The sequence below is a fragment of the Strongylocentrotus purpuratus genome, unplaced genomic scaffold (genome assembly GCF_000002235.5).
Source record: "Strongylocentrotus purpuratus isolate Spur 01 unplaced genomic scaffold, Spur_5.0 spur5_contig_858, whole genome shotgun sequence".
NCBI lineage: Eukaryota > Metazoa > Echinodermata > Echinoidea > Camarodonta > Strongylocentrotidae > Strongylocentrotus > Strongylocentrotus purpuratus.
Genome location: NW_022145566.1, coordinates 2034399 through 2053011, shown reverse-complemented (window position 1 = coordinate 2053011; position 18613 = coordinate 2034399). Strand labels below are relative to the sequence as shown.

The window sequence follows — 18613 nt, the reverse complement described above, 5'->3', positions numbered from 1 at the left end:
TGAACTATTCTCTGTTTGTGTATTAATGTCAGTTTGCTTGATTCTGGGATGGTGAATGCATTGTGTGATAATAGATGGAGAGAAAGAATTATAAAGGATATAAGCCAGTTCACGGTTGCAGTCTGAGCATGAGCAGATAAAGGTCATTGCAGAACAAATTTTGAAATACACGGAGACGAAATACTGGATATGTGGTCATGAAAGTTATGTAATCATTATTCATTCATGCACATTCAGTGCACTCCATGATACACAGGTGGAAATATTCTTTGAAAGGGGGAAACAAAGGCTATTTATGTAGCACCTCCATCGCTGTAGGAGTGATTATTTCACAATGTACAAAGTGGGACCTCTTCATGTTTTGAAGATCTGTGGATATTCGGGGTCATTGCAGTAATGTGCTAACCGTGAACTGGTCTATTGTAGTGAGAAGTTGTGCTACTATGCATTTATTGCCATAAACTACTGGTAGTAAATAAATAGTCACCAACTGTTGGGGGAGATGGTACAAACTATCCTTGCCGAAGTTATCACTGGGGTACTATCTTCACCGTTATCTGCTGAAGTTCAATTTGTAGGGATATTGTACATATATAGCCTCCGAGATAACCGAGGCAAAGATACTTTGTCCATCTGCCCGAGTTGAGGTGGTGATAGTTTGCTTTATATCCCAAATCGACAATATTTCTCACAAGGGTGGGTCGGAAAAAAAATGGTAATGATAATAAGTGATATTTTCCATGAAGGTACACCCTCATACCAGTATCGTTTAGTGTATGTGGTATGTGCTATTAAATGCTATCATATCAAGTAATGGAATCCTTCATTTACTTGTATCTTAAAGATAAAGTTGAGTTCTAGCCATGCGATTGCATTGTGAAAGAAACGTTGTGGAATTCGATCAGAAAAGGTTGATCATCTAGCATTTAAGTATTGGTGTGCACTGCAATGTTCTGGAATCATCAAAATGATGAAAAATTTGCCCAAGTCTTGGTATAGTTACAAGCACTGTACACAGAAAGATGTATATGGGACTACACGAACATGTGGCGTAAAAATCTGTCCCTGATTTTACTGATGTTACATGCCATATTTAGAATATGAAGGCACTTGAAGAGCCATGCTTTTCAGGGAACACTTCCACACTTGCATAATACAATGATAACACTCACAAATTATTTTCACCTCTTCCCAGAACTCATCCTTCTCTTTAAACTGATAATCTCATAATAATATGCTTCCTATTTCTAACTGATATCTTGTTATTGTTATTCAGGTCTGACCAGACACATCAAAATGACACAAAAACAGACAAATATACGAACTTAATTTTTATTCACAATATTTTCCACAGGAAAAATAAAGCAATCATAAATAATGTTTTTCTTTAAAAAATGTGTGCACATTTCAGACCTAACAAACTTTCTTTTAAAGATGAATGTCCTTTATTAACCATAGTTCTTTAAAACCACATAATAATGTGAGCACAATATTTTACAGATGTCTGCTATTCTAATTTGGAAGACACCAATATCAGAAATAGAGTGTTAATATCCTGAGAAGCATAATAATACCTCTTTTAAAAGACACTTCTGAAAGCCTTCAATTCTCAGGAAACATAATAAAATACAATTTTGTTCTAAAATAAAACACAGGTAGTTGATGGCAGCATATGCCAAGGTTATATTCTCCCTTCATGGGCATATCTTTGGGTCATACACCTTCTCCATGAATTTTCTGTGATGTCTTTAACAGTTGACAACTTTCGGGGTAACAATAATGATAGATTCAGACCTTTGAATCCATTTCATGAAAAAATAAACTTTCAGAGCAAGCTCTTATTCTTAATTAAAAAACAAAATATTATTGACAGTTTTCATAAATATGGCAAAGGAATAAACAAAGCACATTGACTTCAACTGGTATGCCTTGTAGAAGAAAATCTTATGATTTAATATTGAGTAAAATTTAGTAAAAAAGCAGGATGGATAAGAAATTTCCTAATGAATCGGTGGGTTTTTCTTACACAGAAGACAATTATATGAAAACTAAAATACTTCATTGAAAATCTCATAATTTTATTTTTACTCTGATTATCAGTCACACAATTTTACATAACAGTCCTCAGTGTGTCCAGTATCTTGCTTTATTGGACATATTTTGATTTCCCTGAGGCTGGTAGCCCTCTGTTGCCAAACAACTTACAATTCATAACCTTATAAAGTCTCGTTCACATATGATGTGGTAAACACTGCATTTTTGTGGGAGATGGAAAAAGTGGCTGTGCACAACAAAAGTCTTGCGCATACCCACTTATCAGTCTGTTAAAAGATACAGAAGTGTGAAACTTCCATGTACAACATGTACACATATTTTGCGCAGGGCCCCCGTTGTATATAACTTACCATCGATGACAACTTTGCCATTAATGGTAGCTTCCATGGAAACCTTGATTAGGCCTTTAAAAAAAAGATGTTGTATTGCCCTTTAGGTGCCAAAACATGGGTCGGTCGGTCAGAAATTTTTTTCTCTCTCTTTGGGCTGATATTTCTCAGTTTTGAATGCTTTAATATCTTTTCTCTAAAAAATAGTAAAAGGCCTTAGATTGGGTGTTGAGTGATGTTGCCATGGTAGTTAATATTGATGGCAAAGTTACCATCAGTGGCCAGTTTGATGCAGCAGGGCCCAGGTGTTTTACTATGGCCCATATGAACAAAGCCTTTAGACAATCCTCTTGAATGATAGCTTTCTGAGCAAGCTCTTTTTCAGAGTTGATTGCCCAAGGTATGCCCTCAACTTTGACAAGATACCCAAAAGGAATCATCAACATTTCAATCTTGTAATAGCAGTATTGAATCCAGTTCTCTTACTGGCCTTTTAAGAAACGGATATTTAAGAAATCCAGATTGAATTTCTATGCATTCCAATTAAGTTTTCAAATTTTCTAAATACAATATGCATTATACAATTTCTTTTTTTAAACAAACGGCCTTCTTCACTAAAGTTTGGAAAACTGTTAATGATTCACACTTTTCACAGTGAAGTCTGATTTCAGCAAAAATGTTCTTATATTCATCATCATCTAAGTTTCACTCCTTTATTATAATCTGCTAATAATTTTGATGTAAAGATGAAGCTTTAAGGTATATGACATACATTTCTTTATTCTTTTCATTTGCTGGACAATGTTGGTAAAGACAGCAATGCAACCCTGTATTAAGCCAAGTAATAAAGAGTTGCATTTTCAAAATCTACACAACAAAAAAAAAAAAAAAAAAAAATCATTGAATGTCATATGTGTGCTTTGTGGGGTGGGGGAGGGGGGGTGCACAGGTATCATTTGCAAGTGTTGGACAACAAATCTTGAGAAAACTCATGAAAATGAATGCCGAGATCAGTTAGAGCGTTAGAGAAAATGGTGTAAAAAAAAAGAATGAGGATATACCGGTAACAAAATTAGGCAAGAAAGGGTCAATGCAGCCACTATGACACCTGTATCAAAGTCCATACTCATTCCTTAAAATAAAACATATGGGTGTAGGACCTTCAGACCTTTTGCCTCCCATACACTCAAAATACAAAAGAACTTAAATCTTTCTGCCTCTGATGTCATCAAATTTATGTAAGACCTTCATGACCAGAGGGTCCTCTACAAAGTCCGCATTCTGCACACCACTCGGTCCATTGAGAACTATACAAGCTCCACTTTGAGTCTCAAAGTCTCTCTACTTCTGATGCAACTGTATGATGTAACATGAGCAGGACTTAAGTTCTTCTGCTTCCCATACGATCAAACGTATGTAAGACCTTCATGACCAGAGGGTCCTCTACAAAGTCCGCATTCTGCATACCACTCAGTCCATTGAGAGTCATGTCACTCTGAGGATCCCACCGACTAGGGAACAGCCTACCACCACCGGGCGTGGTCGCGGGTGTGGTCGCGGGTGTGGTCGATTCACCAGGTAAGGAGTCGACAGACTGAGAGAGTAGCTCATGCAGGTACTGGAGCTTGTCTTCAGGCTCGGCTAGTTCAGCAGAATGCCACTCAAAGTACGGGATCTGGAGAAGAAAACGGAAGTGGACAAATAAATCTACTACATTTACTTGTAAAACATACACAAATTTATTAATGTTTGAAGGAGTGCTCACTTCATCACATGTAAGGCCAGTGCAAGAGGGCACAAATGTGCTGATACTTGACTATCACTACATCCAAATAAGCTCCAGGGCCTGTCTTACAAAGAGTTATGATTGATTCAAATCAACCGTAAGTCCTCCAATCAATCACAAGTTTGCAGTCTTCTATCTCTTGTGTTCATAGTTGCGATTAATATCAACTCTTTGTAAGACGGGGCCCTGGAATGTTTAAGACCATGATGACATAACAAAAGTATCACTCATTATATTGTAGTTGTCAAAATAACATTTCATTTTCTTCTTGACAACATGTATCTAGAAGTTGATTGACCTATTTTCATAATTCATGAGACAGGTTACTTGCTCAACTCAGTGATAAACATTTTCTACTCCTTGTTCATGAATACCTCTTTCACTTGTCAAACAAATATATTTGATATTTTGCTGATAAGTGTTCATCACATTTCTTCATTTTTTCAATACATGGTAGAAATGCTTTGCATTTAGATATCTGAACATCACTGTACTTATATCTGAGTTGCCATTGTTTTCTCACCTGCACATACTTGTACCCCATGAGCTCAAGATGGCGCTTCTTCATAGCTATCATACCGAGAGCATGACGAGAGTTGGTGCAGTATGAATTACTGAACAGATAGTCAATAGCCACCCTGTAATCAAGATAATTGCTTAAAACGTTAATAACAGCTCTCAAAGAAACTCCACAATAACAAATAAATGGCTGCAATAAAAATACAAGATAGCAAAGTCAGTTTCTTGAAAGAAAATAAATAAATAAACAATCCTTCCTTTCTAAATAAAACTTACTTAAAAGCTACATACCGGTAACAAGAAAGAATTAGCTTTCCAATGAAGATGGCTAGTCTCATGAATGTTTGCTAACAACAAAAAATATTGAATTCAAGCTTACGGTATGATAAATTTTGGGATGAAGGAACTACAGAGTAAAAGTAAACCGCACACATCTGCAGGCATGGCTCCATGCAGTTTTAGAGACACTAAAAACAATAAGTAGGGGGGGGGGGGGGCATGTACCATATTGATGGAAATTATTGAATTAAAACTGGAAATCTTTGAAATTTAGGATCATTTGCCTTTTGAACCCATTGGCGACCAGCCAGACCTTTAAGTGATGAGTAATATATACCTTTGAGCTCCATCAGGCATGTGTTTAGTCCGAGTACCCCACTGCATGAGATCAGCTAACACACCACCAGCCACACCTTTGAGTTGATTCAACACGCTGCCATAGTCTGCACATGGTAGAGGGCTCCCTTCGTCATCAACCACACATTCAAAAGCTGTGCAGGGATCATTCAAAGGTATTTTATTAGGCAAAATTTAAAAAAAACATGTTTAGCGTCCTGCCTTTTTGAAAAATAAGGAGGAGGTCCTTTTTTTATCTTCTTCAAAATGGACGCTCAAAAGGGCTGTAATTGGCTGCCCGTTACATTTTCCCTGACAGTCGGGCTAATTTTCAAGATGGCCGCCAGCAATTTTTTTTTCTTAAAAAAATTTTGAAAAAAAAAAAAAAAAATTTGAAAAAAGGAGGCGTCTCCCAAAAGAAAGCGGGTGGGGACGGGCGGGTCCACTAAACATGATTTTTTTTTTTTTTACATGGCCTTAAACCATTATTTCAATTCGATTCCCAAGAACATTTTCAAGGCAATGGTAACTGGATTAGTTTGACAAAATCAAAATTTTCGACGAGAGGAGATTTTGAAAATCATGGCATTGCAATTATCTGAACTAAAATGATTACCGTAATTAATGGTGTATTAACTGCACCTTTTTGCCCCCGAAAAAAAAAATCAAAGTCGGGGGTGCGGTTTATACACGGTACACCCCAAAAAAAAAAAAAAAAAAAAACATTTAAAGTTTCGATTTATTCCCCTCCACCTGGCGCTATGCCTGGCAATGTCTCCAAGCTCGGTAATCGGTGAGTTGACTCACCACTCGGAAACTAGAACAACACTCAAATTTGTCTGTCATCTTGGTTTGAAAGTAATCTTTCTGATAGATCTCAACATGTACTTTATAATAATAATTCCTCCAATTTTTCTTCAGTTACATGGTGTACCACAAGGTTCTATCCTAGGTCCCCTACTGTTTTTTAATTTACATCAACGATCTTACACATAAAAAAAAATCTCGGGGAGCGGTTAATACACGAGGGCGGTTTATACAACGTTAATTACGGTATACTTTTAAATCCAATAAAAGTCATATCTATTACTTACATATATCATAGTGGTATGGAGTGACAACAAAAGAGCGTAAGAACTGTGGACCACCAAGAACTTCAGCTAGAGCACTCTGGATCTCTCTCAGTGACGAGTGCACAAGAACTTTGCCTGATATGATAAAACAAAAAGAATAAGTGAAGAGTACGGCATATACAAGCAAAGTGATCCTGAAATTAAAATCTGTTGCTGCACGATGACAAATTACATGTATTGGAAGGATGGGAATTGATAGAGAGATCTTGTAGCATTTTATGAAACTGTCATAAGTACAAGTTCATAGACAACCAATTGAAATGTGTGTATAAAATTTAACACAAGATTCAATGGGATGTCAGAAAACTTTGCTTACCGGTATAACTGTTCATGTACAGAGTCACATCTTTCAAATTGCGATATTCAACATCCATGCGTAGATGTAAATAATCATATCTGATTGAGACAGCTCTGTCAGAACTCACTTTATTATAATTGTCAATTGACCAAAAGACCTTACAAAGAATCTTATAAAGTTTAAATGGCAATGAACTATCAACAGATTGTACAATCAATTGCTAAACTTTACCCTGCTATGCCTAGATCATAATTTGACACCATGATGTCACTTCAAATATCCACATTACAAATTGTCTATTTCTTAACACGATTGATTTAACAGATAATTTGTGTTCAATATGAAGCAATTCATTTTTTTTATCATCCTCAACATTCATATGTAAATAACCTTTTTCAGCTCTGCAAATACATGTGGTCTTCTATGGAAATTAGGCTTAAAGTAATGTAAAAATTAGGTCAAGGTTCAAATTATGATACTTACGGCTCTTGAGGATGTCCCTGCAGAAGTCTTCGTGAAACCAAGGAACTTGCATCTCAGGACGATCTAAAGCTAGAGATCGATTCAGGTGCATCAGTTTCCTGCGATACATCATACTTCTCTCTGGTATGGCTGTCAGGAAATACAAAATCAAACAAAGTCATAAGAACTTTAGAATCAATTTGATGGGACGCGAGACAATATTTAGTTTTTCTTCAAATGAAGGATTATTTCATGTTTAAAGAAGTGGATGCCTGAATATCCTCAACAAATTGTATATTGTTGAATTAGTCAGAAATTAGTACATAACAGGCTGTGAAAAGGGTATATTGCAATATAACTGTCTTGTTAGAGTCCCAAAATTGATAGAGATTTTGAGTAGGGCTGTGCACAACAGTGTAATGAGGTACCCGAGTACACTCCCAGGCTCACAGGCGAATACTTGAATATTCGGACGCCATGTTTTTTTATAATTTTTTTGAATTTGTTTGAATTTTTTTGATTTTTTTTTTAATTTTTTGATTTTTTGATTTTTTTTGATTTTTTTGATTTTTTTGCCACTACCATACCACTCGGCAGTTTCTCAGATCCCTCGCTGAAAACGCATGCAATTTTACTTTGAGTTGCAGTTGAAGGCGCCGATTCAATAAGAATAATAACAGTAAACAATGCTGTTTAAAAAACCAAAGATGGTAGAATAATCCATTTTCCTCCAAGTCCAAACAGAAATCTGGACATTTGGTCCCAGTTTCTGAAAGGTGAGTTTGACAGTGCTTGAGTTGGGAAACATTTTTACCGACGGTACCATGCCAGCGGACGCCGCTCTCCCTGGCACGGGAAGCGTGGGCCTGGACATTTTTTTTTTTTTTTTTTGCGGCCGGATATTCGGGTACGAGAAATTGTACCCGAGTAGTTGTCAACCGTGCGGGTACTCGAGCATTCGACTACCCGTCGCAGCCTTAATTTTGAGTCAGCTACATAAAAATACATGGAAATAAAGAGCAAGCGCTGAGTATCTTAGAATTTGCTCTGGGTTAAAAATTAAATTGAAGGGAAAAAGTGAGTTTCTAGAAAATCTGACACATTGTAATAAAAATAATGAAAATTGATTTTCACACAATTCTGATTACTGGTACTCACTTTCTAGTTCTTCATCAAGTCTGGTAAGAAAGTCCAGACTGAAGATTTTCTTCAAGATCCGCTCTGGGTATCTCTGGCTCAAGGCACACAAATTGGCAACATCTACCATATATCCTGCAGGAAGGCTGTCCAGGAAAGGCTCCATACGACTAATACAGGCATCGAATAGATCAGAAGTACTCTTAGGCTTGTAGTTGAGAGAACTGAACGGACTGAGGATGTAAGCCACTTGAAGCGGAGTGATCTTGTTGGTGTTCTGAGTGACAATCTGAGCAATTTCATCCAGGAGGTCGGGTTGAAGGTATCTGCTTCTGAAGATATGCCTGGCACAATCAACAGCTAACTGTGGTGTCAACTTAGAGAGGACATGAGAATAGCACTGCATGGCTACTCCGACAAGAAAGGACTGATTACCTTCTTCCAGAAGAAAATCGATGATGTTGTTCAGGTACCAGACACTGGTGATCTGATTGATGGAGTTGATGGCTCGTTCCTGCAACTGTTGTATGAGACTGGTACAAGAGTTGGGCAGTGGGCCCTGTCTCTCCAGTCTCCTTGAAATACGTACGATTGAGCTAAGGAGCTGGTTGATACCCGGAGTGTGGAGTTGAGGGAGGAAGGCCGATGCTTGACTGAATACAAGATTGTTGACTGAGGACAGAGGAAGAAGTGAGAGACAATAGATGATGTGTACAACGCGTCCAGGAGCTATGGCATCTTTCAGCATGTGAATCAGATCTCCATAAATTTTCTTGTACAATGTTTCATCAACGCCTTCAACTCTGACAAGAAACTCTACAATCTTTGCGATTCCATCTGTTGGCAAGTCTTGGCAACCGCTTGCTTGAAGCTTTCTAGCGATCTTCTTGGTTAAAGGTGTCATGGCAGTATAGCTCATCATCCTAAGCCCATGACACATTTGGGGCAAGTAGTGCATGGGTACCTTGTCTATAAGCTTTACTGCCTTGTCCTCAAGCTGAAACTTTGTATCTGCTGTAGCTTTGTCCGCAAGAATATTGATGACTAAAGTAGCCTCAACACCGTCATGAATTTCAGGCAACTTCCTTCTGAGGTAAGCTGATACTCTTGATTGAATGTTCTCTCCACTGTAATTGAGTCCTCCCTTGAGTTGTTGATACATAGTGCATACATTTTTCACACTGATCTCATCCTTCTCCATCTTCTCTAAGAATAGCTTTGCACATTTGTCTACCAGCGCTGGTGGAGATCCCCTGACCTTGGCTGCTGTCTGCAAAATCCGTCTCAAGTCATTTTTCCCAAGTGAATCTGCGTCCAACCCACTAACAAACTCTAGAGCCTTGGCAAATGAGCGAGAGCAGAGAGACGGAGATGCCAGTGGTAGACACTCTCTCATCCATGCAGAAAGCTCTCTGATATCTTCTATAGTGTCTAACTTTTGTCCGAAGGCATGAGTCACTGCCCCACATGATGACATCCTCCCTTCATTCAAATCACTGAGACATACTGCTACTTTGGACAATTGCTTGCAAGACATCCCTTCCAAACAGTTTAAGCATCTATTTCTCAATTCTCTGATTAAGCTGTGGGTTAGATCTTGATCCAGCAACTTGATTGCAGCATAGAAAACATCTGCAAGGACTTCTTCTTTTATCAGGTGAACCTTGTTTTCTGCCAGGATACACAAACTCAAGAAATCCCTACTTGGATGTACTTCGGTCTCAAGAACGTAGGTCCTATTGGGAGTGAATTTCATGACTTCCCAGAGCTGGACCAATGCATGACTGACATGGTCCTCATTTAACTTTGCCCGATTCTGACCAATCAACATAAGTAGGTTAGTATGATCCGAGCAGGATTGAATGTCTTCTAGTAGCCCCAGAACAGATGAGGTGTGGAACTCTCTCTGGCCCACAAGTGGAGGAGAGTGCTCAACAGAACTTTTCTTGACTTGGGTACCATGATGAGCACCATTCTTCCTCATGAGGTATCTTGGATTGATCATTCTGTTCTGAGCCAGAGTGGTATGATGACATGCTCCTGTCTCTCCTGGAGCAGTTGCAAATGCTCTACTGAGGATGGGATGAATTGATGACAGACCTCGATGTACGCCAGCTCTTCTTGCAATCCTACAGCTGGCCATGATTATGTCTTCAATCTTAAAATGTTGACATAGGCTTTCCTGTCATAAATAGATAAAGATAATATCAGTAGATCTAAATTGTTTGTAGTGGATAAATTCAATCAAATTTGAAAGAACTAGAAGCTCTGGTCATTGATTTCATAATTGTACAGTAGACAGTATCACAATCCTTTGTCCATTCCATCAAGCATGTGGAAGTCTAAGCGTACTGATAAAGTTCTTCTTATTAACTAGGCAAGAGATTTGTTTGGAAAATGACATGAACAACAAAGAAGCTTACCCAATGTTCTGACACCAGATTACATGGCATGAATAATCTAATTGAACCTTCTTCACATAGAGATCATGAGATAATTATATATGGACTGCTTTTGTAATATAAAATGTTTTGTCATGTCCCATAGGCTTAAAGATGATTACATTCAATAATTTATCAATGTGGTCCCAAAATGCCAAACAAGACAAAGAGCCAGTCAGTTTGGAATAAACACCAATCATTTTATTATCACACAATCACAGTCAACAAGTCAATTTAAACTTTAAGTCTTACAAACCATCAGTGAAATAGGCCACTGTAAGCCACCACTCATGTTTATAAATGATACACTAGTTAATCATGTTTTCATGATGTTAAGGTAGTGCATCGTTTCATGAAAATGTACTAGCGATACATCATGCATAGCATAGATCTAGGCCTACATCATTACATGTTTGTCATGTTTGTGTGGAAACAAGTACAAATTATTGGGAAAAAAGCTTTTTTTTAAAGTGAAACTGAAGGATAGCTTTTCGAGGCTTGTGAATAGTCAGTAGAAGTAGAATCTAGATCTCGATCTAGGCCTAGTAGAAGAAGGGAACCGAAAAGTCATTTGAAAGTCAACTCAATGCTCAAGTCAATGTCATGATATCTAGTGAAGTCCAAAATTTGGATTTAGATCTACTCACTCACCTTCCAAAAGAGAATGTGCTTCCTAGCAGTTGATAGCTTCGCGAGAACAGTGACTTTGTTATGTATCGGTATCACTCAGTATCACGTACTGGGCCTGGGCAGGGTATAGATGCATCAGTCAAGACTGCACTTGTGTAACAACAATGTTTTTGTAAGAGCCGAAGTCAGATTACGCAACAGCTGCAGCGGCTACTCCACTGTAAATGTTACGCAATATCATCGCCGAGTTAGCCCGGATCCTAGTCGATGGGTTACCAAATGACGGTCAATTTAACATTTGGAACGATTATTCATTATTATCATGTCTGTGGAATGCCCTTAAAATCATAAAAAAAAGACGTTGATAATTTCTATGCCAATATTAATTAAAAGATTATTAGATGATTATGATGAAACTGCGTGCACGCGAGTAAGAGTTTGATTCTATACATCTCGTCCTGAATAGATACCGCGCGCATCGTAGAACGAAAGCTTCAGTATCTGATATCGGCGGTTGTTCAGACAAACAACTGACCGCGCCTCTTTCCCGGGCCTCTTTGGCAGATGTCAGTTTAATTAAAAATTCCAACATCAGATGGTTATTCATATCCTTGCCTTTCCCGTCCCCGCAGTTTATCTGAGCCTTCTTCAGTTGCTACAATTATGTTGTTCAATGACTTGTAGATTTTTTATTTTTTATACACTGCACTGTGTTGGTGTTCGGGGGGGGGGGGGTCAGACGCTGCATGGGGTGCCTTCAAGGTAGGGAAAGTGCTCCTTCTTAACAAAAACTTCATATAAGTACCTCTTTCCCGTTCCCATAAGTGCTCCTTTTCAACTTTTACAATTGCCCGTTTACTAATTGTGCCCCTTTTCCTTTTTAATACATGCCCCTATATCCCATTCTTATAATTGCCCAATTTACTTTTGATAAATTAGTGTCTCTCTTACTAAGTTGACACGTGTCCCTTTTCCTTTCTAATTAGTGCTCTCTTTCCTTCTGATATAAGTGCCCCTTTTCTCATTGTAACTATTGCCTCTTTCCCTTTCTTATGAGTAATACTCTATGTACTCCTTTTCCACCACTGTATAGGCCTACCCGATCCGAATCCGATATGATATAGGTGCCTCTTGTACCTTGACAAAAGTGCCCTTATACAGAAATCGATGTTTATTTTTGCTTCTTCTCCGACATTACACAATTTCTTTCAATTTCCTTTAGTAAGAGTCATTTTATTTGTTTTGCTGGTGTGAATTTTAAGAGGAACTGTTTCAATGTTTTTTCACCAATACCAAAACTCAAGTTTATGTTAAAAAAAGACTGTGACAGAATTACCATTTGTGCTATGATAAGATTTTGCTACAGTAGGCCTAACACTAAAACTAGACACATATTTACAGCGGTAATTGAGCTGTTTGATGCATTTAAGTTTGATATCGAAAGGCATGGGCGGCGGAGAGTGCCGGCATGGGGGAGGGGCACTCAACAAAAAGAGCGCTTCAGGCTCGGGGAAAAGGCACCTACAAATTAGGGAAACTCCAAAGCACAAAACTATGAGTTTTAGACATTGTACATGAGATCATTAAAAAACTATAAAATGCGAGCGAGCGTAGCGAAATTTGAGGAAAATATTTGCTCTCAGTCACTTTAAACTAAGGCCACAATTGGAGAGGGTGTGGGAAATCTTTTTGAGATTAATCAAAACTTATTTGCGATTTAAGTCAACTGTACATACAATGTAAGAGATATGTACGGAGCCCCGGAAGTGACATGGAGAATTTTTTTTTTTCTCGTTTTCCTGAGATAAATTCTCGTTTTCCTGAGATAATTTTTCGTTTTCCTGAGATAAATTCTCGTTTTCCTGAGATAATTTTTCGTTTTCCTGAGATAAATTCTCGTTTTCCTGAGATAATTTTTCGTTTTCCTGAGATAACTCCCGTTTTCCTGAGATAAATTCTCGTTTTCCTGAGATAATTTTTCGTTTTCCTGAGATAAATTCTCGTTTTCCTGAGATAATTTTTCGTTTTCCTGAGATAACTCCCGTTTTCCTGAGATAAATTCTCGTTTTCCTGAGATAATTTTTCGTTTTCCTGAGATAACTCCCGTTTTCCTGAGATAAATTCTCGTTTTCCTGAGATAATTTTTCGTTTTCCTGAGATAATTTTTCGTTTTCCTGAGATAAATTCTCGTTTTCCTGAGATAATTTTTCGTTTTCCTGAGATAACTCCCGTTTTCCTGAGATAAATTCTCGTTTTCCTGAGATAATTTTTCGTTTTCCTGAGATAATTTTTCGTTTTCCTGAGATAAATTCTCGTTTTCCTGAGATAATTTTTCGTTTTCCTGAGATAACTCCCGTTTTCCTGAGATAAATTCTCGTTTTCCTGAGATAAATTCTCGTTTTCCTGAGATAATTTTTCGTTTTCCTGAGATAACTCCCGTTTTCCTGAGATAAATTCTCGTTTTCCTGAGATAATTTTTCGTTTTCCTGAGATAAATTCTCGTTTTCCTGAGATAATTTTTCGTTTTCCTGAGATAACTCCCGTTTTCCTGAGATAAATTCTCGTTTTCCTGAGATAAATTCTCGTTTTCCTGAGATAATTTTTCGTTTTCCTGAGATAAATTCTCGTTTTCCTGAGATAATATTTCGTTTTCCTGAGATAATTCCCGTTTTCCTGAGATAAATTCTCGTTTTCCTGAGATAATTTTTCGTTTTCCTGAGATAAATTCTCGTTTTCCTGAGATAATATTTCGTTTTCCTGAGATAATTCCCGTTTTCCTGAGATAAATTCTCGTTTTCCTGAGATAATTTTTCGTTTTCCTGAGATAAATTCTCGTTTTCCTGAGATAATATTTCGTTTTCCTGAGATAATTCCCGTTTTCCTGAGATAAATTCTCGTTTTCCTGAGATAATATTTCGTTTTCCTGAGATAAATTCTCGTTTTCCTGAGATAATATTTCGTTTTCCTGAGATAATTCCCGTTTTCCTGAGATAAATTCTCGTTTTCCTGAGATAATATTTCGTTTTCCTGAGATAAATTCTCGTTTTCCTGAGATAATATTTCGTTTTCCTGAGATAAATTCTCGTTTTCCTGAGATAATATTTCGTTTTCCTGAGATAATATCTCGTTTTCCTGAGATAATTCCCGACCAATACATGTTGCATAACTTTCGAACCCCAGACATCGTTTGTTATATGATCACAGATTTCCCGATTTTCTTGATCGATTTTAATTTGTTTAAAACTTGAACATTTCATAGCTTTCTTATTTCATATCCGATTTTCCTCAAACTTTTATTAATCACTTTGTCTTATTTGTCTCCTTTTATTAAAATATAGATATTCTTAGGGTGGCCTTCCCCTTTAAGGCCCTTTTGGAATTGATAATTATCTTCATAAATATATCGAATTTCGACAATAATTGAGACCTACAAGGTGATGTGAATAACTGAATACCAGGCGCGGATCCAGGGGGGGGGGGCGAGCGGGTCTTGGCCCCCCCCCCCCCCCCCGCAAAAAAAAAAAAAAGAGAGAGAAGAAAGGAAAAGAAGGGAAAGAGAAAGAAGAGAAAAAGGGAAAGAAAGAAGAGGAAGAAGAAAAGAAAAGGGGGAAGAAGGAGATTGGGGAAGGCGAAAGGGCCTTGCCTCCCAGGCTGTTGACCCCCCCCCCCCCCCCAATCAAAAAAATAAGAGAGAAGGAAGGAAAGGGAAAGAAAAAAGGAAAAGAGGAGATACTGGCGTACTGATAGGGGGGGCTTGGGGGAAATCAAATTCAAACGTGGTTTATTTCTAATTCCACAACGGTGGATTACTTTAATAATGCTGAAATGACATAATTTCCGAGATTTTTCCTCACTTTTTAGTTGATTCCTACTTGTCAGGGCCCGAGGTACGGCGGGGATCGGGAGCCCCGAGCCCCCCCCCCTACTTTTTTGAAAAAGTATATTAAAGAGAAATAAAATAGAATGAGAGCAAGAAAGAAAGAATAGTTAACTGCTAGTGTTGAAAAATAATGAGGCATCAAAATATGCTCATCTGACCGTGATTAATGCCTAAAACCCCTAAGCTTCCAGGGGCTCTGCCCCCTGGATTTCACCTAGGGCCCTACGGCGGGCCCTTAGATGCTCATCTGACGGTAATTTAATGCCTAAAACCCCTGATATTTTGGGGCTCCGCCCCCTGGACCCCACGCCAAATAGTGACGTGCCAGTCTCACAAAATAATAAGGTATACAAAAAAATGCTCATCTGACCTTAATTAAACGCCTAAAACCCCTGAGCTTCCGGGGCCGGCTCCGCCGCCTCGACCCCCCCCCCCAGGGGTCCTAAGACGGCCCCTGATTCAGACAAGGATTAAGAGTATAGAGAACGATACAACGCATCGTCTTCTTTCTCTAATAATATAATGAAACGTCAAAGCTTCGCGCAGGAGGGGAGGGGGGGGGGGGACTGAATTCAGACAAGGATTAAGAATCGAGAACGGTACAACGAATCGTCTTCTTTCTCTCATAATCTTAAGAAACGTCAAAGCTTCCGCGCTTTGCGCGGGAGGGGGAACCTGAATTCAGACGAGGATTCAGAGGCGAGAACGGTAATACGAATCATTAATGATTTAATGAAAGGTAAAAGCTTCCGCGCTTCGCGCGGGATGGAGGGGGAACTAAATTCCGATGAGGATTATTTTCGAGAACGGTACAACGAATCGTCTATTTTCTCTAATGATTTAATGAAACGTAAAAGCGTCCGCGCTTCGCGCGGGAGGAGGGGGTTGGGGGAGAATCTAAATTCAGACGAGGATTATTTTCGAGAACGGTACAACGAATCGTCTATTTTCTCTAATGATTTAATGAAACGTAAAAGCGTCCGCGCTTCGCGCGGGAGGAGGGGGTTGGGGGAGAATCTAAATTCAGACGAGGATTATTTTCGAAAACGGTACAACGAATCGTCTTCTTTCTCTAATGATTTAAGGAAATTTAAAAGCTTCCGCGCTTCGCACGGGAGGGGGGAACCTAAATTCAGACGAGGATAAAGAGTCGAGAACTCGACAACGAATCGTCTTCTTTCTCTAATAATTTAATAAATCGTAAAATTTTCTGCGCTTCGCGCGGGAGGGGGAAAACTAAATTCAGACGAGAATTATTTTCGAAAACGGTACAACGAATCGTCTTTTTTCTCTAATAATTTAATGAAACGTCAAAGCTTCCGCGTTTCGCGGAGGAGGGAGGGGGAAACTCGCCCCTCCCTGCACCGACTCCCCCCCCCCGCAATACGTCACTGTTCGTCACCATTACGTACCAATATTTGGCTCGCAAAATTTCAAATTTGGCCCCCCCCCCCCTAAGAAATCCTGGATCCGCGCCTGCTGAATACCCCCCTAAAACTGGATTTAGGCCCTAGGCTGACGGCCGTCGGCCTCGTGGGCTGTCCCCTATTGTAATCGGGCAGTCTGTTAATAAAGTGTTCTTGAATCAAGATAGATTTATCATCCAAATTGGTATTGTACCTAAATTTGTACGAGTAAGACTAGTGTCTTTTATTTGTTAATTGCGCTCTTCGCTCGCTCGCAATTTACAGTAAATATATATGACATCGTACTCAGGGGGGGGGGGGGGGGGCATTCAGATGCCAAAACGTTATAAAATTAGAAGAAAATTGTATTTTTTCAATTCATTTTAACTGTTCATTTTACAACGGAAATTATCTCAGGAAAACGAAATATTATCTCAGGAAAACGAGAATTTATCTCAGGAAAACGAAATATTATCTCAGGAAAAAAGAGAATTTATCTCAGGAAAACGAAATATTATCTCAGGAAAACGAGAATTTATCTCAGGAAAACGAAATATTATCTCAGGAAAACGAGAATTTATCTCAGGAAAACGAAATATTATCTCAGGAAAACGAGAATTTATCTCAGGAAAACGGGAATTATCTCAGGAAAACGAAATATTATCTCAGGAAAACGAGAATTTATCTCAGGAAAACGAAAAATTATCTCAGGAAAACGAGAATTTATCTCAGGAAAACGGGAGTTATCTCAGGAAAACGAAATATTATCTCAGGAAAACGAGAATTTATCTCAGGAAAACGAAAAATTATCTCAGGAAAACGAGAATATCTCAGGAAAACGAGAATTTATCTCAGGAAAACGGGAATTATCTCAGGAAAACGAAAAATTATCTCAGGAAAACGAGAATTTATCTCAGGAAAACGAGAATTTATCTCAGGAAAACGAAATATTATCTCAGGAAAACGAGAATTTATCTCAGGAAAACGGGAATTATCTCAGGAAAACGAAATATTATCTCAGGAAAACGAGAATTTATCTCAGGAAAACGAAAATTATCTCAGGAAAACGAGAATTTATCTCAGGAAAACGAGAATTTATCTCAGGAAAACGGGAATTATCTCAGGAAAACGAAAAATTATCTCAGGAAAACGAGAATTTATCTCAGGAAAACGAGAATTTATCTCAGGAAAACGAAATATTATCTCAGGAAAACGAGAATTTATCTCAGGAAAACGGGAATTATCTCAGGAAAACGAAATATTATCTCAGGAAAACGAGAATTTATCTCAGGAAAACGAAAAATTATCTCAGGAAAACGAGAATTTATCTCAGGAAAACGGGAATTATCTCAGGAAAACGAAATATTATCTCAGGAAAACGAGAATTTATCTCAGGAAAACGAAAAATTATCTCAGGAAAACGAGAATTTATCTCAGGAAAACGAGAATTTATCTCAGGAAAACGGGAATTATCTCAGGAAAACGAAATATTATCTCAGGAAAACGAGAATTTATCTCAGGAAAACGAAAAATTATCTCAGGAAAACGAGAATTTATCTCAGGAAAACGGGAATTATCTCAGGAAAACGAAAAATTATCTCAGGAAAACGAGAATTTATCTCAGGAAAACGAGAAAAAAAAAATTTCTCCATGTCACTTCCGGGGCTCCGTAGATATGAGAGTGCAATCCGTGTGATTGATTCACTGCGACATAATCTTTTGAAATCTTCAAATGAATGTCCGGATAACCAACTTTTTATTTACCTGCATGGTGTCTTTATAAAATTTTTTTTTTTTGACGTATACCGGATGGGGGATTATTTATATCCGTTTCTATGTATGAAGCTCATATTACATATTATAGGTCAACTCATTCTCAAATTTGTAAAATCCTATTTTAGTTTATTTATGTACATAACTCT

At 38.1% G+C, this 18613-nt stretch overlaps 1 protein-coding gene across 1 annotated transcript; it reads right to left on the bottom strand.

The window, feature by feature from the left end:
• Positions 1-1318: 1318 nt before the first annotated feature.
• LOC594595 (FAST kinase domain-containing protein 1, mitochondrial) lies at positions 1319-11782 on the bottom strand. The gene is made up of 7 exons (XM_030997739.1): positions 11427-11782; positions 8356-10516; positions 7219-7347; positions 6399-6512; positions 5306-5459; positions 4694-4808; positions 1319-4059 (listed from the first exon to the last, which is right to left on the bottom strand). Exons 2-7 carry the CDS (start codon positions 10475-10477, stop codon positions 3766-3768), a joined length of 2928 nt encoding a protein of 975 aa, XP_030853599.1. The 5' UTR covers positions 10478-10516; positions 11427-11782; the 3' UTR covers positions 1319-3765.
• Positions 11783-18613: the final 6831 nt, after the last annotated feature.